At 36.3% G+C, this 19,378-nt stretch overlaps 1 protein-coding gene across 2 annotated transcripts in view; it reads right to left on the bottom strand.

Moving 5' to 3' along the window:
• The window catches only part of ACAP2 (ArfGAP with coiled-coil, ankyrin repeat and PH domains 2), a 64,069-nt gene that overhangs the window by 9,501 nt on the left and 35,190 nt on the right, over positions 1-19,378 (bottom strand). The window contains exons 10-21 of one of the 2 annotated variants that reach the window (XM_082767738.1): positions 16,534-16,646; positions 12,693-12,713; positions 9,468-9,519; positions 7,974-8,074; positions 6,683-6,788; positions 6,057-6,265; positions 5,777-5,846; positions 4,735-4,829; positions 3,094-3,281; positions 2,193-2,285; positions 721-908; positions 264-373 (exon numbers count right to left, since the gene is read on the bottom strand). In XM_082767738.1, coding sequence (XP_082623864.1) covers positions 264-373; positions 721-908; positions 2,193-2,285; positions 3,094-3,281; positions 4,735-4,829; positions 5,777-5,846; positions 6,057-6,265; positions 6,683-6,788; positions 7,974-8,074; positions 9,468-9,519; positions 12,693-12,713; positions 16,534-16,646 — 1,346 coding nt within the window. The remainder of the gene's footprint in view (positions 1-263; positions 374-720; positions 909-2,192; positions 2,286-3,093; positions 3,282-4,734; positions 4,830-5,776; positions 5,847-6,056; positions 6,266-6,682; positions 6,789-7,973; positions 8,075-9,467; positions 9,520-12,692; positions 12,714-16,533; positions 16,647-19,378) is intronic. The other variant, XM_082767739.1, reaches the window with a different exon arrangement.

The following is a 19,378-nucleotide window of genomic DNA, read 5'->3' as shown; positions in this document are numbered from 1 at the left end:
GAAACATCTCATGAGCCTTCACCAGATGTCTATGTTATTCCAAAACTTTACTAAATGCACATTTTTCCAAAATGGACTGAAGTGTTTATAGTCATGTGCTTTGCTAGCAGATGAGACATTCAAAAATGTTATTTTCTCGTTACAAAATTTTAAGAAGAAACTCTATCACCTGAAATATATTAAAATGCCTGAATATATTGAGAAGTGAAGCAGCTTTGTGTTAGTAGAAATAGCCCTTTACAGATTCTGGAACAGTGAGTTACCCAGTGTGTCCTAGAACTGTGGCATGGTGCAGGGGTCCTCTTCCTTTTGTGTCCCTGATGTTCACATTGGCACCATTCTGTAGTAAGAATTCACAAGTAACCAATGAGCCCTGTGGAATAAGAGCAAAACAAACAATTTAACACCACATCTCTAGAATCAGAGCCAAACCTGTCCTGCCACCTCACTTCTCAGTCATGCAGTAAAGGGAATGAAAAAGATTGCCTCCATATCAAGTTTAAACGCTGATAGCATGTGCTAAACACTACATGTATAGCACTAGCAAGCAGCAATAGTTCAGAAACAACTTTGAGATAACTTTGTAAAGACAATTTCAGCATGACATTATCATTCAAGAGCAAAGCAAGCAGTTTAGAAGAAGCAGTGACACAAATATCCTTATTACTCCCCTTCCCCTCCCCCCCTCCCACATCAGTCAGGATGTTGTATACCACATACCCCTCGCACTGCCTGAATGAGTGGTGTTGCTTTGTTTTCTTCTATATTGACCCAGTTTACTTCAGCTCCGTGGGCTAATGCTTCTGCCATATCAGGAAGATTCTTCTCAAAAGCAGCTTGATAAAGCTGCAACCCTGGACTAAGCTGTTTGGAGTCAAAGAACACAGAAGACTCTTGCTTGTCTCCTTCTGAAAGGAAAAAGAAATACATACATTGCTTACCTGTAATTCCTGCTTCTCTAAGGTACCTCCTAGAATTCTGACCAAAGACATAACTTCTCTGGCATAAGTCAGCTCTGACTTTGTGAAACACTCTGCACTTTGCCAGAAGTCACCACACACACCTTTAGCTTGTGCCAGCATTCAAGCACGGACACTTCACAGAATTATTACTGCCCAGGAAACCTTCCCTCCATGTTACTGGTGTGTGTGAATATCCTTCAATCTACCTACTCCATGTCATTTCTAAGAAATGGTATTAGCCAAGCAATGCATCTTGTCCCATACTGGAAGATATGAATACAAATAATTGCCTGCTGAGATGTAGTCATACAAATGTATCTTTCTGCAACAGTTTGATACGCCTGAATATATAATGAGGCTAATCCTGTTCTAAGAATTTTCATTAAAAGACACTATTGTCACATACCAGTTATGTGCTGGGGCTATAGTCCTTTGGACTACAGCATAATCTTTCATCTTGAAAAGAGTAATACAGAGTGGAGTGTGGGAAGTAAAAACATTTTTACATATAAGCTTTCATGAGTTACAGCATCGTAAGTGTTTCTACAGAGGATCAGAGTCAGAGGATCTAAGCCCCATGCTGCTTGCCTACAAACCACAGCTGTGAACTATTGCATTTAAAACGTACCTCAGAGCGCTGTGATGTACTAGAATAAGCTTGCTTTGTAATTGTTTTGGATATTTTGATAAGCCATAGTCCATATATCTGTCAGCCCAGGACAATAATAATAGTACATAATTTTATCACTCTATAAAGTTTGAGTAAAGAGCAGTAGTGTTTAAGGGCATGGTCAGTTCAACGTAAACAGAAAACTGAAAAATTAAGCAAGACATTCAAGTAACATGCAATGTTTATTGTCTGTGACTTAACAGGAATTCTTTCTCCAGATATTTAACCATTTATGAAATTATTATAAATTTCTCTGGAGGCACTTCTATAGTAAAATGAAGCACTGCTCCATCCACTAAAAAATTAAGTTTGGGCTCAATATCATCTGACTAAAGAAGTTCTCTGAACTTATTTAGGAGGATTCTATGCCATTCTCCGTACCAAGTCTGGAGGAGAAAAAAGGTCACTCAGGCAATTACTACCCTTGTTAAAATGTTTCAGAACACCAGAACAGAAGAGAGGTGAACATTATCATCAAGCACTAATCATTTTGACATGAACATGTTAGCAAAAAAAAAAAAAGATTAAATCTTCATCTTAAAGTACGAAGCCTAGAGCACCTGGTTCATACAAACTGTTAGCTGATATAGTAGAGGCAAGGTGTTCTCTGCTGTCATCAGCACTCTGCTGGATCCCACTGTCACTGCTTCTTACTGTTTGGGGGAAAAATGGGAATTACTATGCAGACCATAAGTTACCTACGTTTCACAGACATGACAATAAAGCAAGCTCTTATACTTGGTCCTGAATTCATCTTCATTTTTTTCCCCTCCAATGACCAGTAATTATTCATTAATTTAAAAAAAAAATCTGAAGTCACATACTTCAACCATAACATTTACAACAATAGTGTGAAGGATTATTAGAAAGTTAGAAGATCAGGATAAGTAAAAAAGCTTAAATTATTTCATGAAAACACAAAGCAATGCAGTAGCCTGGAGACAATGGATTAAAAGCAGGGAGATGGCCACAACACACAATGGGTCACTAGTGCAAACACTGAACATGCCATAGCTGTAGTACTTACTACTACGTAGTTTTGAAGAGGTATCAAAGTAGGAGAAGAGTGAATCTAGTTCATCAGGACAGAACAGAGACTCCCGCCTCGCCTCGTCGCTAATTACAGCAACCGCTGGGACATGCAAGTTAGCAAAGCACAAAGCAGGCAGTAAGGAAGGGATAGGGCAGGAAAGAACGTTATTGGAAAAAATAAGGATGGAAATACGGAGGAAAGAAGGTGGTTAATATGTTTCTGAATGGTAAGAACCCCCACTCCACACACTCTTCCCATCTCAGAAGTGCACATTGCTCAACAATTTTCTTCCCTGTACTTCTGAACTAGGATATGACCCATTAAAAGAAGGATTTGATTTCTCTGCATGAGGCAGAAAATACAAAATACAAAGAATTACTTTAAAGATAACATGCATAACATAGCTAAGGAGAGAACTGTGTAAATACCTTTGGGGGATGCCACACCTTGTTCCCCTGCCAAAAGAGATTTTTCAGGGGCACTGTGCCTTTTCTCTTCCTGACTTGGAGGCAAAACTTTTGTTCCAGACTCAAGTGGAGATACAGCTGCTACAGGCTGCTTTTCTACAAACTTTCTTTCCACATATTTTGCTTTGATGTACGCCTCTTTCTCCTGCCTGTCATATACAAAATGTTAGGAGTTAGTAAGCTCATATTTTATTATTTTCCTATGTTATAAGACCATCCATTTCACACTACAGCCAGTAATCAAACTGCAATCTGGCACTGCGCATCGGACACACATGACATTTTCAGAAAGATGAAGGGCATATTGTCCCACTCTCTCTGGATTCTTAATTAAATTTTGCGTAAGCCTTAAACAAAAGCAGCTTATGAAAAGTTAAGAATTAAATGTTAAAATAAAGTGTTATATTCATATAGGTCCATTTTCTTTCAGGCAGAGACTCTAGAAAGCAGTACGTGGAAGAAAAACATTATTCACCACATGTTATCTATTAGTACCAATCCCTTAATAACTAATGAATATAGCATATATTTAAATTCTTCAGTAAAAACATTTGTTAAAGGAACATCAAGAATGCATAAGAGAACAGTAATGAAAGCCCCAGGTAGGTACAACCACCAGATGAACCACCATAATGAATGCTGAGATATTTTTCCTTGAAACCTAAGGTTATCATCATACGGCACACACCAATTCTGACACAATGAAGAAAGCAGTTATAAAAGTACTATTACTGAAATCATTGAAAAACAGTTACCACTAGAAGTAATAGCTAGCAAATCTCCTACAGTATTAATGCTATCATTGTCTCCAAATTGCTAGCACTTTATAAATCATGGCTTTCTATAGCATGAAACTGTTTGACAGCAAGCAGCACAGAACTAGAAAGCTAATAAAAATGTTTTAAAAGACTTATCCTTTAAAATAGAACAAAACGTTAGGAAACTACCTTCAAAGAAATTAACATCAAACAGAAACAGTGGACAGGTGTATAGTCATTAGAAGGTTGTTGTAAAATAGAGCTTGTGTGCAATGTAGGAACAAAGAAAAGAGCATATTAGGGATCAGGGAGCAAAAGTCAAACTTAAGAATGAAGTATAGATAGCAGCAAGTGAAACAAGCAGTGGGATATACAAGGTAAAACAAGAGGAGAAGCGTCGCAATGGTACCAACCAAAATCTACAGAGCCTGGAGAGCTGAAGCTAGAATGGAAATTAAGATAACTTTAACTTAACCTGACCCTAGGTCGGGTGGACTCAAAAACACGTGAGGAGAAAGGCAGGCCCCTTTTAGAGAAGCAGACAGGTGAATGATAAAACTGGAATGGGAAGAGGCAGAAGCAATGTGAGAACAGACTGCTAGCTTATACAAGCAAAAACCTTTAATCACTAGAGGAATGCATTGACCCAAAAGATAATCATGCAGCATTTGAAAGCCACAGAAAGTGTATATCCCAGAAAGGCAGTGGTACAAAAGAAGAAATAATAGATCAGGTACTAAGAAGAAAAAAATCATTTGCATTTATATTAAATAATGATGCAAATCATTCAATTTAATGTCATTTATGACTATAATGAACAAATGAAATCTAGGTATATTACTACCTTTGGCTTCCAGGTTGTGGCTTCTTCACTCCCACTTTCTCCAACTTTGCTTCATATATTCTATTTATGACATCATTTCCCAATTCACACATAAGCTATGAAGCAAAATAAATTCAAACACAGTTACAAAAGGCTTTATCTACTTATTAAATTGTTTTTACCTCACTAAGCCTATTTTCCCAACTCACTGAGCTGGGAAACTCAGTGTTTTCACTGAGTTTTCTAAGTCCACTTCCAAAAATAAGCATGGGTTTATTTCATGACAATGAAAAAATCAGTGAATAAAGGGAGCAAATTCAGAATAAGATAACAAAAATACAGTTATTATTGTAAAGTATTATTCCCTTCTGAGAGGGGATTACGAAAATGAATCTGTCATTGAAGAATCCTTTTTTCTGCAATTAGAATGACATTTGCAGGCCTCATCAACAAAGACATTCTTTTCCACCAGCTTTGCTGTTATTCTTATCCCAATCCTTATTTGGTAAGACACAATTTCCTCATTTCTGTTCCAACTGGTCTAATGTACATTTTTGCTGAACCACAATCAGTTACATCTATATGATCAAAGACAAAGCATTCTGCAGATACTACTTTTAGGTGAGCTCAGTCCATGAAAACTGACTTTCTCATGGCAACAAAGATTTCTTGCTTCTAATAGCAGGTAAAATATTCAGCTTTTATTTAAATGAACAGGAAAAGATGTGGGGTGTATTTTTGTTTGGTTTGGTTTGCTTCCCTCCTCCCACCTCCCAGTATGAACTAAACTACTATTCAAAGGGTATTTGTGAACCTGAAAGTAGCGTAAGGCTTTCTGGCTTGCAAGTTCGTATCAAAAATGACTACTAATACTGCAGGCTGCATAAGAATGTATCAATAGAAACAAACAAACAAAACACACACCACTATAAATATTTTCTACTCAAAAGTACAAGACATACACCGGTTACAAATGCAAGTTTTTCCTACACTGAACATTCTGATGCCATGGCTGTAGAACAACAATCTAAGTAGAAACTGTCATTTCAAAAAATTATCATACCTTTAGCAGTTCAGGTTCCCATGAATCCAGTGTTAAAGATCTTACTTTTGAGAAGTGGACTCCTAGGCTCCTAAAGAGGAAAAAAAACAAACTAGTAACTGCATGCAATGTCTTACCTCGGATAGCTTTACCATTGGTTTATGCAAATAAAACTAGTTACCTTCACTCTGTTTACAAAAAGGGTTTCTAATCTTCATTTAATATATACTTTAAGAGGCCAACAACACATCATAATTAAGTCAATGTGAAAGTCAGATTTACTTCTGAAGAGCCAACCAACCTGTGTATCCCAGAGCACTCAATACAAAGCGTGATTCCTAGGTTGATACTGGCCCAGCGAGGATCTGCCAAACCACAGTCACAGCAGGCAGCATTACCAGGAATACACTGAACTCGCTGTAGAGCACTTTCTCCCTTTAACAATTTCTCTTTTGTCTCGCTGCCAGTTTCTAAGCTTCCAGTAGAAGGGGATGGTTTCTTTTCCTGTTTCTAAAAAAGAAACAAAATAAAAGACAAAATTTAAGAAAGAGATCCTAGAAATGCTGATCCTGGCTGTGCACTAGAATCGTAGAGAAGCTTCTGCATTTAAAGCCAAAGAAAGCCACAGAATTGAAAAGAAATTCTTAACCTTTTTTGAAGAAATATAGAACTAAGTATAACGGCATCCAATAATCCTATAAATTTTGATCCCGCTACAGAAAAAATCATCAAAACATACAGGCCGAAGTACCATTAGAAAGATGGAGTGAAAGATAGATCAGACAATTACTGACAAAGTTTCATTGCATTTACACTGAAAGAGATAGCAAATGGATTATTTTTTTTTTAGTTCTCATTAAAAAAAAAATGTTCTCTCTATTTTTAATTCTCAAAATTCAAAAAGAAATGCTTGATTTTTAAACTCACCTCAGATTCATCCCCTTTCTCTCTGTATGCTGTAGCAATACTGGTCTGAACTGCCTTAATCCATGCCTGCCGCAGCTTTTCTGAGTCAGCCTGAAGCATGCAGCTTCTGTGAAGAATCACATATGCAATCAGAGTCAGACTGAGCAAGCCGCAATAAACACACTGTTCAATATAATTCAGACTCACGTCAAAGTCTCTTGCTGTCAGCACAAGTACACTATTTAGTATGCATTGCTTAGTATCCATTTCTTTTCATGTAACAATGCAGCTGACCACAAATTTATTGTCTCAAAACTATTTATAGGTAATACTAAAATATATGACTCTTCAAGTAACCCAGAGAACAGCTTAACTTGCTATTCCCTTTTTTATTAATTCCAAATTTTTCATGTTTATATCCTCACATACAATTTACCTCCATGACTACCTACACAAGATGCAGCTATCAGCCCTGGTGAACACAGTTCATTCACCAAAATAAAATGATTTTGAAACTCTCTTACAACTACTTTTGACACTAACAGCCAAAGGAAACAAATCATGAAGTGTACAGCTGTTGCAACACTTATGGGCTGAAAAACAAGAGGCAAGCAGGAGCAAAATACATATTAATGAACCACAGGCAAGGATGCAAGCATTAGGACAGCTGTCTACTAAGAGGAGAAAAATAAGGATTGGGAAGTATAGATACACCAGAACCTACAATAAGTTTGACTCAGCATCAAAAACTTAAATATGACCACACTCAAACTGTTAATGAAAAAAAAAAATCTTGCCCTGACTGCAGCAGGAACTGCCATACTTACCCAAAATACAACTAATGCACCGTGTTGCCAGAACCCCAAAATATTCGTATTTGGTAGTTTCATTTAGTGCATTCTGAAATGTAATTTAATGTTGCTGACTCAACAACTCATTCTGTGTTTGTTTTTCATTATCTTGATTAGAAATTTAGAGAAACTGAACTATTGTCTACACTACCAGCCACCCTACTTGTGTGGAGTAGAACTACACATTTTCTACCACTTAGCCACAAGAGCTCCATGACCACAAGCCATTTATACATACAGCACAAGAACGCATGTTTATTTTAATATCAAAAGTAAACTAAATACTAGGAATACTTCTCACAGCACCAGTTACTCTTAGCCAAAGTTTCAGAGAACAGAATTGTTCAGATATTTGCCCTGTTTGTCCCAAGAGACATATTCATCTCGTGTTTCACAGCAACCAAGTGTAATTTCATTTATTCATTTTTTAAGTAAACAAGTGCTGCACCACTTCTCCTTACTTTGTTGGAGAAACCACCTCAAAACAGAAACGTCTTTCTATGTCTTCACAGTGTTTAACCGTACAAAGCCGCAAATCTTCAACAACTACTGTGGGATTATCCTAAGAGAAAAAGAGAAAATAAAGGCATCACAGATGAACAAAACAGTTGCTAATACTCTCAAATTACTTCTCATTTCATTTTACTTTCTTGCTTTACGGATTTTTTTCCCATGGATTTTTTTTTTTTTAAATAAATGGTATTAGACATACTTGTCAATAAATATTTACTTCAATTCTCATGCTTGGTTATATTTTGTGAAAGTTTGGATGATGCCTTTTGATCTGCAATCTAATTACCAAATAATCAACACCTTAAACAACAACATTCAAAGGAGCTCAAAGGTAACTGTTTCTCTTCTCAGGACATAACTTCGAAAGAAATCAGAAAGGTTACACCAAAAGAAGCTGTTCTCAGTACCAGGTACAAATACAGAAGCTGGGATGCAGTGGTTTTGAAAGTTTGATTCAAATCAGAAGACATCTATTCTAAGCTAATGGCATTTTAAAGGTTCCTTTTGTAATATAAAAACATATCAAAATGTAATTGGAAATTATAAACACAAACTGCCTAAAACGTGCTAACACAAATTCAACCATTTGTTTCCTTGTCAATCACAAAAACAAATATCTCATTTCCTGATCTGAGAGCATCAGATAACAGGCTCTGAACCTGATCTGGTAACGCTGAATCACCATAAAGGTTTTTTGTTTTTCTTCTTCTTCTGCACCCAGTTCTCTGCTAGTTTTTTTTTTTTCTTTTTCTAAACATCAAGGACAGTTAAAGCCTTGTGGCAACAAATTGATTCTAGAACAGTAAATCAAAGGGACATGGGCCCAAAGGTTGATTGAAAAAGCTGGTTTTAGGCTTGGGCAGAGCTGCTCTTGCTGCTGTATACAGCAGCAGTGATAACAATTGCACTTTGCCACTGGCAAAAAGGCAGACAGACATCAACTGCTGAATTGCCTGATGTGTTTAGTATTAGATGCACGTATGTAGCATCCATAAAAATATGTGTTACAAAACAGTTATGTCTTTTTATTTTCCTCTCTCTCCAAGAACAAAATTGGATATGAAAGACTAGTAACTGGAGAGAGCAAGTCCTTAAGGACTCGAACAGAACAGCCCAGAGAACAGCACGGAGCATTTAGTCTGCCAGCAAGTGTGTACAAGCCTTTTGGGACCAACAACTTCCAAGTCTCTTGGTTAAGTCTTCTCTGTAACAAGGTAACAAAAATGCATTAAATGAAGTATATGATTACAAATACCTGTGCGAGAGTCTGAAAATCTGTAAATCCAGGTGTTAATCTCATTTTACAAAGAAAGAAATTAATTTTGAAAATAAAGGTTGTTCAAGACCATACAGGTCGTCCCTGCTAGCACTGTTTTAGCTTCCCCGTGTCAGAAATACCATCACCCACACCAAACTATCTAGAGACAAATTTTGATACATACCTTAAATTTCTTCTGGTACACAAGTTGGTTATTTTGTATTGAGAACCAGCGCCTATTAGAATAAAAAGACATCCAAACAATATGTAACTGGTTTCACACTTAATTGACTGAAATATGCTAGCATACAGTCTACTTAGAGACTGTAAGAAAAAAAAGAATTCACAGAAGTAACGCCACTCAGTTTTGACAAGTATTTCATGAGACTAATGAAAGAAGGAGAGCAGAGACAAAACAGAACAGGAAGCAAGGATTCAAATAATTCAAGTCCTAAACAAATACATTCGTGTTATGGCAACATTAGTAAAGCTATCGTACACAACACCTTCATTTCAAAGAACATTTACTTCTGTATTTTAGCAGCAAGCTACAATTTTAAGTGTTTTGATAATACAAATTCAGATGGTTTAAATAAGAAACTATGCAAACTACTCACTCCTTAAATATTTTCAGTAGAAGAAATAACTTACCAAAGCATTAGAAAAAAACTACACTGTTACTATTCCATGCAAGTTTCTCTCTGTCTGGCATTTCTTAAAATTTTAGATAAAAAAATGCACATAAACATAAAACAACAATGGAACCTTTTAAGTAGGATCTTAAGTTAAGCCTTCGGTTTATAGGAAACTATTAAAAACATTAAGGCATCTTATAAAATCCAGAAGATAACACTTGAGGAAAAAATCCTCTGAACTGTATCATCCCTTGTCAAACTCCTGTTCAGATAGGATGCAATTGAAAGAGAACAGAAAAACCATTCATTTTTGGGGAAAAATTCTGACCATCTCAGACCCAGAACAACTGCTTTTAATCAGAGCACAGAAAGGTTTAAAAAAGCAAATACAACCATCCCCTTCTAGCTTTTCTGGGGATGTGCAAAATAGAAGCTCATCAGTCACTTGTTTTGAACTGACAAAAAATACAGGAATGCAAAAAGTAATTCAGTCCTGTGGTGAGATTGGCGCATATTTATTTTCCTCAAGCTTAGAACATGAGCCTTTGTTTACCATAACATAATGGCTCAGTTACCTCAAATTTCCCATTTGTACTGCAAATTGCTTTTTCTCCTGCACTGCCAATTCGTTTGAGTGGCAACAGTACACAAAACACCGCTGAGAACGAGATATGGTGCAGTACAAACTGGTGAATATCAAGCTGCAGGTCACTAAAATTAGTAACAAGAGGGCTCCGTATAATTATTCAATCACCACAAGCCATCCATGAAAAGAAGCACACACATTGCACATTGTTAAGAAAATACAAAGGGAAAGAAATTACAAAAGTTAGATTCAAATCAGAAAACCTAGTATTTGTTAGGAAAGTTAGTACGTAGTAGACAGATGAGATTCTACCTTTTAACAGGTATTCTTTTAAAATGTTGTGCAGATATATTTCATTTAAAAGTAACAGAGTCTTCTTTCAATACTGGATTTATGTCAAAATAGCTGTAATCTTTTTGGATTAAAATAATTGAGCAGAATTATGCAAAAACAACTCAGTTGATTAACAACAGTAGTTTTGGTCACTGCTATTTAAAAGGTATCCTTTCTAACATCTATTTAAAAAACATATATAGTAATTAAGCCTCTAATACAAGATAAGGTGGGTAATTGCCAAGATTTAAGTAGGGAACCCAACAAAAAAAAAAAAAAAGCAGACTGGAAAAGGAAAATAAACCAGGCATTTGGTTTTTATTTTATGGAAACTTAATACCAAAGATAAGAACATGAAAAAATAAAAACATGAAAAGCAGTGCCTAAGTTACAATGGAGAGAAAAAAAAAAAGCAGTCCTGGCCCAAGATAACATGCAATGGAGCTTATCTCTGAAACTGAGATTAGCGTGATTTACTTCATTAATGTCATACTTCAGTTGTTCTAAAGCCAAATGTTTAGCAAATTACTAAAGTAAAAATCAGCTCCATTTTCATACCAGATATAAACAAGCACAACAAATTGTACAAGTTTGTGTCATCTTTAAAGCCTAGTCTAGAAGTTTTCAAAAATATTCCAGGCCCCTTTTTTCCCCACTTCCATTAGAGAAATGGAATCTGTTTAAGAAAAGTTGCCAAGTTCTGTCAAAAAGCATTGCTGTATGTGTGTCACTTCTTGACTTTTGTTTTTTTTCTTTTTTTTTTAAAGAAATTTTTACTGAACATGATAAATAAGTTAGAGCACAGCATAATTTATATCTCTCAATTTTGAAGTAGACTTCAATGGAAAATAAAGCTAATACACTTTATTGTACTCTTTAAAAAAATGAAGTGGTGCCTTCCTTCCAAAATGTCAGCACCACAGCAATTTCATTCGGGCCAAAAACTTGATATTTTCTAAATTTAGAATAGTTCATAAACTTTACTGTACAAAACAGAGCACTTGGAGCTCGCAGCAGTAACAGGCAGGAAACCTTTGAGCCATAACACAGGTACTGGAGGTGCTGCTGTGGGGTATACTATAGCCATGGCCTGTGCTAGGATTTGGTGTTCGTGCATCTTTAGGCAGCACACATGGTATAATACTAAAAGTTATTAAAGTTTCCTTAAATGTGACATTCTGTCAAAACAGGAGAGAAGCATGGTGAAAGAAAACACACCGGGAAATCTTAAAGTAATTTGCACTGCACCACTGAGTTTATAGCAGTACTTATATACAGTTGTTTGGGTTTAGAAACTACGTTTTCTGTCATTTACACTAACAATTTAAAAAAGGGTTTGTTAAATATTCATTAAAAAGCACTTCAAATTTCTGAGAACTGAGAGAAGTAATAACAAAAATATTTATTTGAATTTGATATAATAATTGAACCACGCTTTCCTTTTGAAAAATCAGTAAACATTTTCTTCACAGCCATAAGCATACAAATAAAGCAGCGATTAAGAACGCACAACATTTAAAAGTTACATTTCTATTTCCAATGCAGTTGGTGAGAAAAATCCCACCAATGTACAAAGGAAACAAAAAGTCAAGACACTGATCTCATATGCTCAGAAGTTTGAATGCGTAAACTTTGCTTTGATTCCTTTTTAGCTAAAACCAGCTCAACCTTACTAATTCTTTTGAAAGCATTGAGCAGCAGGTGTATTGGTGTCCCAGGCAGAATCCTTCTGTTATTTTCTTAGACTGAGCCACTTCACATCCATTGCAAGTAATCAAAATTAAATGCAGGGTTAATTTAGAGCTTTTGCGTGCCAAAGAAACATTGGGAAGGTATAAAAGAAGCTGGTTGGTACCTGATGTGATCTGGCTTTTTCCTGTCATGTGAAAAAATGGGGGAGGATTAAAACATAAGGGAAAGGAGGAAGAGGAATGAAAAATGCAAAATGAGCAAAATAAGCAAAGAATTAGCATGATCTGAAAATACAGCAGAATTAAAAAGGAAAACATCTAATGCACCAACCCAAAAATTATGCAGAACACACCAGTGTTTGGTGAAGGCTCTCTAGCCACACATACATTTATTCACACACACTTTTTTTTAATCTGAATTCCTAAGAACCAAAAGTATTTTTTTAAACCTATTGTTCCATAATAAATTCAACTGATTTCATTTTCTCATACATCCAGAAAAAAATGCATACAAGATGTCATTTCAACAGAGAAATATACAACCAAAAATGTCTCCATAACAGCTGCTGTGAGACTTTGCAGTAAAGACTTCAATAAAGATTTAATTTTCTTTCCACTAAAACATCTTATCTGAAATACAAACTTACATGTTACATTTTCAGTATAAAAGGGTTCTAAAATCTCCACCTCTTTCAATACAAAGCAACATCAAATGACAATTAGCTCTCATGGTTTACTTGGTAACCTCCCCACAAACCATTTGTTTCTTAACCCAGCGGTGTATCGAACTAGCCTGAGACTAGGAAACTTGACACAAACGTCCATATTAATTGAAGTCTTTGGACAAGTGAACCAAGCTAACAACTGTCTGAAAAACAAATAAAGGAACAAACAAACCCTACATCATCCTGGCAAGAAATTAATTTGGACTGGAAACAAGTTTTGATACATTAGAACAGCTTTGTCCTTCTTCAAAGGTCTGCATTATCTGGTTTCAAGCTTTTCTCTCCACAGCAATTGTACTTTTCCCATTAAAATCCTCTACAGTGTCCATGGATTCCCATACCAAGACATGCACAGAGAAGCATAACGCCATCTAAAATCATAATGACATATCCAAGCCAGGCAAAACTCATTGCACCACTTCCTTTTCTCATGTTTTTAATGCTGGCAATTATGCAGTAATGGTGAAAAAATGTAATGATTTTTCATACCTTTTCCTAGTTTTGTTGTAAAGGTGTATTTTGAAAGGCCTAGAACGATCAAAATACCAACAGAGAGAAGAGAGAAAGTACTGTATTGTAACTGGCACTGCCATCAGCAGTTAGCAAGAAGATGAGTGCCATCAGCATTGGTTTGGAATATCAGGAAACTCCTGTTTTTCTTTCTAGATGAATTATTCTAGTTTTGTTTCAGCTGATTTATTTTACATCCCTCACTTTCCCCTCAAAGATGGGCATATAATGAAGAAGCAAGCTACCTACCTGACCAGAACACTAGGCAAGTATCTTGTCTATATCAGGGGCCTCAGATTTCAGCTCTGAATTCGTCATATAAAATACATCATTCTCTAAATGTTTCCTCCGTTGGTATTTCACTGCACGTTCTCATGCACAGTACAGCTTAAAGCAGTGACAGTCCTTCCTTTGGCTGGAAGTACACTCTAGCCTCCGCTCTATGTCAAACTTCAGCCAGTATTATCGCCACGCAGGTGAAACTGCAGTACTATGAAGTAAAGCATTCCATCAGGGGAAACAGGCAGTGGAAAGAGGCAATGACCACTTCAGTGCCTACAACGTAGCAAGCAATTACAAATGACTCAGAAATAAAAATAGGTTAAAAAAAAAACTTCTGGTTTTAATAAAATGTGAAAAACGAAGCTAGATTCAGATAACAGTTGTCTTCATTAAGGTCACTTATTTGATTTAATATAATAGTAATAAGTTTCACAATTAGTAATGGTTTGTAATTATAAGAAGTACAAAATTAAAATGATTCATTCATTTTTTAAACCATGGATGTAGATGGCTTGTCCACTGCTTAATTCTGACATATCCATCTAGCCTATCACAATGAAATAAATTAGTTTGTCAGTCTTGTGAGAAATAGAAAAAAATACAAGCTCTCATAGCTTTGTTGGGGGATACAGTCATTTTTCTTTGTAGAGGCTTGTGTGATGCTGCATTTGTTTTTTTTATGAAAATAGCAGTGACAGCACAGATGTTTTCAGTTGTTTCTGATTGTCTCCCCAATCCCACCTAGGAAGAGCAAGTGAGCAGCTGCGTGGTGCTTGGTGCCTGATGGGGTTAAACCACAACACCAGCAAGTATTAACTGTCTGTGAGAAGTAGGCTGGCTCTGAGTCATTACTGAGCTGTTTACCTTGGCTCTCTGAAATGACTTCTTGTTTGAATGTTTTGATTGAGTACGTTGAAACATGTAAACTTACACTATGACCTTCCTTCAGGATATCTTGATTTAATTATGACTTCCTTTGTGCCTGTATTAAGTTTTCAATAGACAAATTGGTTTTAATCAAAGCCTATACCCAATCGTCTTAAAGAACGATACAGTTACAGTAATAACAGGTACGAAGCCATGTCGAAAGAATTCTCAGCTACCTTCCAACACTGCTGTCCTGCTTCCTTCTGTTACCCCCCCACAGAGCAAAGCCTTGATAATACACAGAAGAACCCAAAGCAAGTTAGAGTTTTGTCTTCAGTCACTTATCAAGAGGCTGCAGTCAACCCCGCAAAACACCTTGCAAAAAGGACTCTTTGAGCCTGCCGAATATTCAGTGAAGGCCTGCCTCCCGCCCTGCTACTGCAGGGTTTTCTCAAAGTGTGCTTACACTAACACTTCACTTCTGACCAGGCAAGTGCTCTTCAATCAGATCTACAAGGTTTCTCCCTTCACCATTCTTTGATGCCTCACAGAACTCCAAATGCACTCAAAACCAACCCAGAAGGATCATTACCATTACAGACAATCATATCAGCAGAGCAGACTAGAGGTAGTCCAAAGCAAAACCCCTCAGAGGAGCTGCATGCTGCTTGCTAGTAAGTACAGCCTTACCAACGGCAGCAGCCCTTACATCAGTCCAAGGATATAGGTGAAACAACCCCGACTTGCTATGGACTGGTGCTGTTCCAAGATGGTCACAGAATTATTGAACTGGAATTGAGGTTGGAAGGGACCACTTATCTGAATACAGATTCTGGCCTTGGAAACATGGAAAACAGTAAAACAGATACACTGCTGCAAAAAACGTGGAGTATAAGACAAGCTCTATATCAAGACAAACTAACTTTGAAATTCAAGGACTGTACCCAACTATACTGTAAATGCTCCAGAATATTTAACATTTCCTTGAAAAAAAGCATACACCATTAGAAATGCAAAAGAAATCCTGTTCAGTAAGGAAAACATTTAACCAATAGTAAAACAAACATTGTTAAAGAGACAAGAGTAACAGTATATTTTGAATTCCCAACAGGACCATGAAAACTACTCAGTAGAAGTCACTGCACAGCACAGGAATTGTAAAGGAAAACGGTTTCATGCTTTCAGGAAAAGTCACAGTATTTCAATCCTTCACTACATTTCCCTGCTTACAATAGCCATACAACTTCATTTTACATTGTCACCTAACGCTTATTTTCCCAGCATACACATTTACACAGCATATTGTATACAATCATAAGAATTACTCTGTTTCAACACGAAAGTAAAGCCAAAATACCATCACAAAGCCAGACTGTGAATGATAAAGCAAGCCTCCTATACTCAGGACTTCAGTACGCTCCTGAAAAAGGCTTGCAAACAACTAGGACAGACAATAAAGAGAAACAACCACGAAGTGCCATCTCTGCATCAATTCAGAGAGCAGTCCAAAGGTACTGTTGAAACTGGAATCAGTGGGTTGCACAGGTTATAAGTAAGGCCAGAATTCAACTTAACAAGCAGCATCTTACGAAGCCAATAAATAGAGGTTCTGAGTAATTACCTGTTCCAAGTCTTGAAGGCATTGCTGGCTCGCTTAAATAGATAGCCTTCCATAACAATACCATTGGCTGCATCTACATTATATTCTAGTTTGGTATCATCACCGGAGTAATCCTAGTACAAAGGAACAAGACAAGAAAAAACAGATTGTAGTTTCAATTAAAAAGATCAAGTATTGGCCACATTAATGTCAAAAACAGTACTTAACAATAATCTTTCCCTTGCAACATTCACTAGTCATGCTATGACTCTCAGCCCCAACACTTCTTTAAAAAGTATTTTTAGGAGATCAGATGCAGGAGATAATTTTTATTTTGAGACCAGGAATTGCAAGATTGCATTATTTATTTTACTGTTTTCTCAAAGATTAGACGAGAACAAAAGGAAGACAAGGACTGTCTCTGAATCAGAATAGTTGTATTTCAAAGAGGCGCACACTTATCTAAACCCTAGAGAATGAGTTTAATCTTTCACACAATTTAGCTTCTAGGAAATGTTAAGGTTAAAAAAACATGACCATATAAAGTGTTATCATTTGATTAGTACCCAGCATTTATTGTTAATACATAACAAATGCTGACAGCTACTGAAATTCTAAGAGGAGCACTTTGTAGGCAATTATCACCTATATTAAAAGCCCTTGTCTTTGTATCTTTCCTGAGCTTTGCATAAGTACTATGAGTGGGATTTCTCTAGTTTTTCAGAGGTCCAAGTCATCTCATTCCCATCTGGACAGGCATTAAGTAGGCATTCAAATGTATTAAACCTCCAATATCTCCCTCAAGTTCCACACAAATGGAATTTAATAATGGGAGAAGAATTCGTGGTTCTTCACATTCACTGAGTATTTGAAGACTATCAAGTCTTAACATGGTCTTCACTAGATATGAAGTCCAACAGAACCTTTTTACGTTCCAGAGAAAAAAAAAAAATATATAAAAGCATCTGAGTCAAAGATTCAGAGAACAAAACCCACCAACTTTAAGTGGAGGAGCACTGCCAACAACAGACAGACAATGCTACCAGTGTATTTACTGTCCTTTAGATTTGGGATTTAAACAAACATCTCCAAAACTTATCTCTGTAGCAGATGAAAGAAAAAGACACCAGCAATTTCTAACTCCACCCTGCCGTCCACATATTCAGACTTGCTTTCATTAAGACTGAATTTGCTGAGCCAGAATCCAGCCATCTGACACAAGGAATATTTCTTGCTCAGGTATTTGTGACCTCTTTGGCAAACCATCTTGTGGATATTTCAAAGAAAAAGAAGAATAAGGTAGAAGAAAAGTGGCAATGGGCATTGAGCCAAAATTTAAAATGAACTGCAGCCTGGTGCTGAGGACTGTATACAGCCAGCCTTGTAGCATTTTCTTAAGCTCTGTCATCATGACAAGTAAGCCAGATCAGAAATCTGGAGACAAGTAACTTGGACAGCATTGTATTTATTTGTTATCCCTAAATTAAAGTAAATCAAGGTGCTGGCAGAGATGACAACCACCTAATTAAGTTTTCTTCTTCACAATCTGCAACAAGAGTGTGAAGCTAGAACTAGTAAAAGCAATGTTTGTTTTTAATCTAGTAACAAATAACTGCTAGTAACAGTTTTACAATTTTTAGAAAGCTACCATGTCCAGCAAAGGTTGACTAGACTAAGTAGTAAAATGTATGGCAATTATAATCACAAAGCCAAATGTCACAGTACAATTTTAATATAGTATTACACAACTTATAATATACACAAACATTCTCAAACTGTTCATAGTCCTTTCTTTTTTTCTCTTATATCCCAAATAAGAAGAACAGAAGAACCCCCTCCCTCCAAAAGCACAGATTTCTTTTACATGCTGGTGTCAACTCTCTCCTGAACCCCCAAATCAGAAATGAACTTACCAGCTCCCAAACATAATGAAACCTGCTAAAGATTTGCATCTTTCCTGCCTCAGTGTTGCCTGCAATTCCTTGTCTAGTGTAAGGCAATATACACTCCCTCAGTCTTTTCTATCCAAACTACCACGTAATCACATTTTCCTTCATGTTCGGAAAACTTCTGCAGAAAATGCAATGGTCTTTTCCAATGAAGCTCCTTTAAGCTTTGAAGGCACTTAGAAGTAGAACAGGAAAACTCCTTTGGATCATTTATCTCGCTACCCTCTCAGTCTAAGGAGTCCAAACTAGTAAGCCTAATTCATGAAGTGCATTTAGTTTTTATTTTTAATTGCTCTCCTGAATGATTTGCACTTTTACAGAGCAGATAAAGACATAACAGTATGCAGACAGAAGTTTGATATTTTCCTAACTATGCATAGACTACCAGATGGGGGGGCAGAGGGATTGTTAAAGCTTTCATAAGCTTCATCCATAAAGCTTCACTGAAGGTTGTAGTCAAGAAAAAAAGAATAGAAATGAACTTCATTACAATTAAAGGGATTAAAGCAGAAAAAGGAACTAGATAAGCTGTGTCTCATCTTACAGTCTCTTATTTCATAATTAAAGAACAGGGAAAAGCAGTCACATTTAATTTATTTTTATCTTGGCTCATGGAAAAGTTTAATGAATCACAAAAAATAATCAGGGCCGGAGAGAAATACATCCTTATCTTTCCAGTATCCCACATAAGAGAATCACATGTTAATGAAACCAGTCACTTTAAGTGACTCAGAATTTTATATTCTTTAAGCAAACACACAGCTGATAAAGGCTGAGTTTTAAGTATCATTTATTTGCTAATTAGGAGGCAGTTAGAACTACAGTATGCTTCACCTAATTAGCTAAAGAAATTAAATTAGTATGGAAGCTATACTGTAGTGAAATATTACACATTTCATTCAGATTTGAAGGAATCA

The sequence above is a fragment of the Aythya marila genome (assembly GCF_965140915.1).
Source record: "Aythya marila genome assembly, chromosome: 9".
Lineage (NCBI taxonomy): Eukaryota > Metazoa > Chordata > Aves > Anseriformes > Anatidae > Aythya > Aythya marila.
Note: the sequence above shows the minus strand (reverse complement) of the source record. Positions and strands in the feature narration are given on the sequence as shown.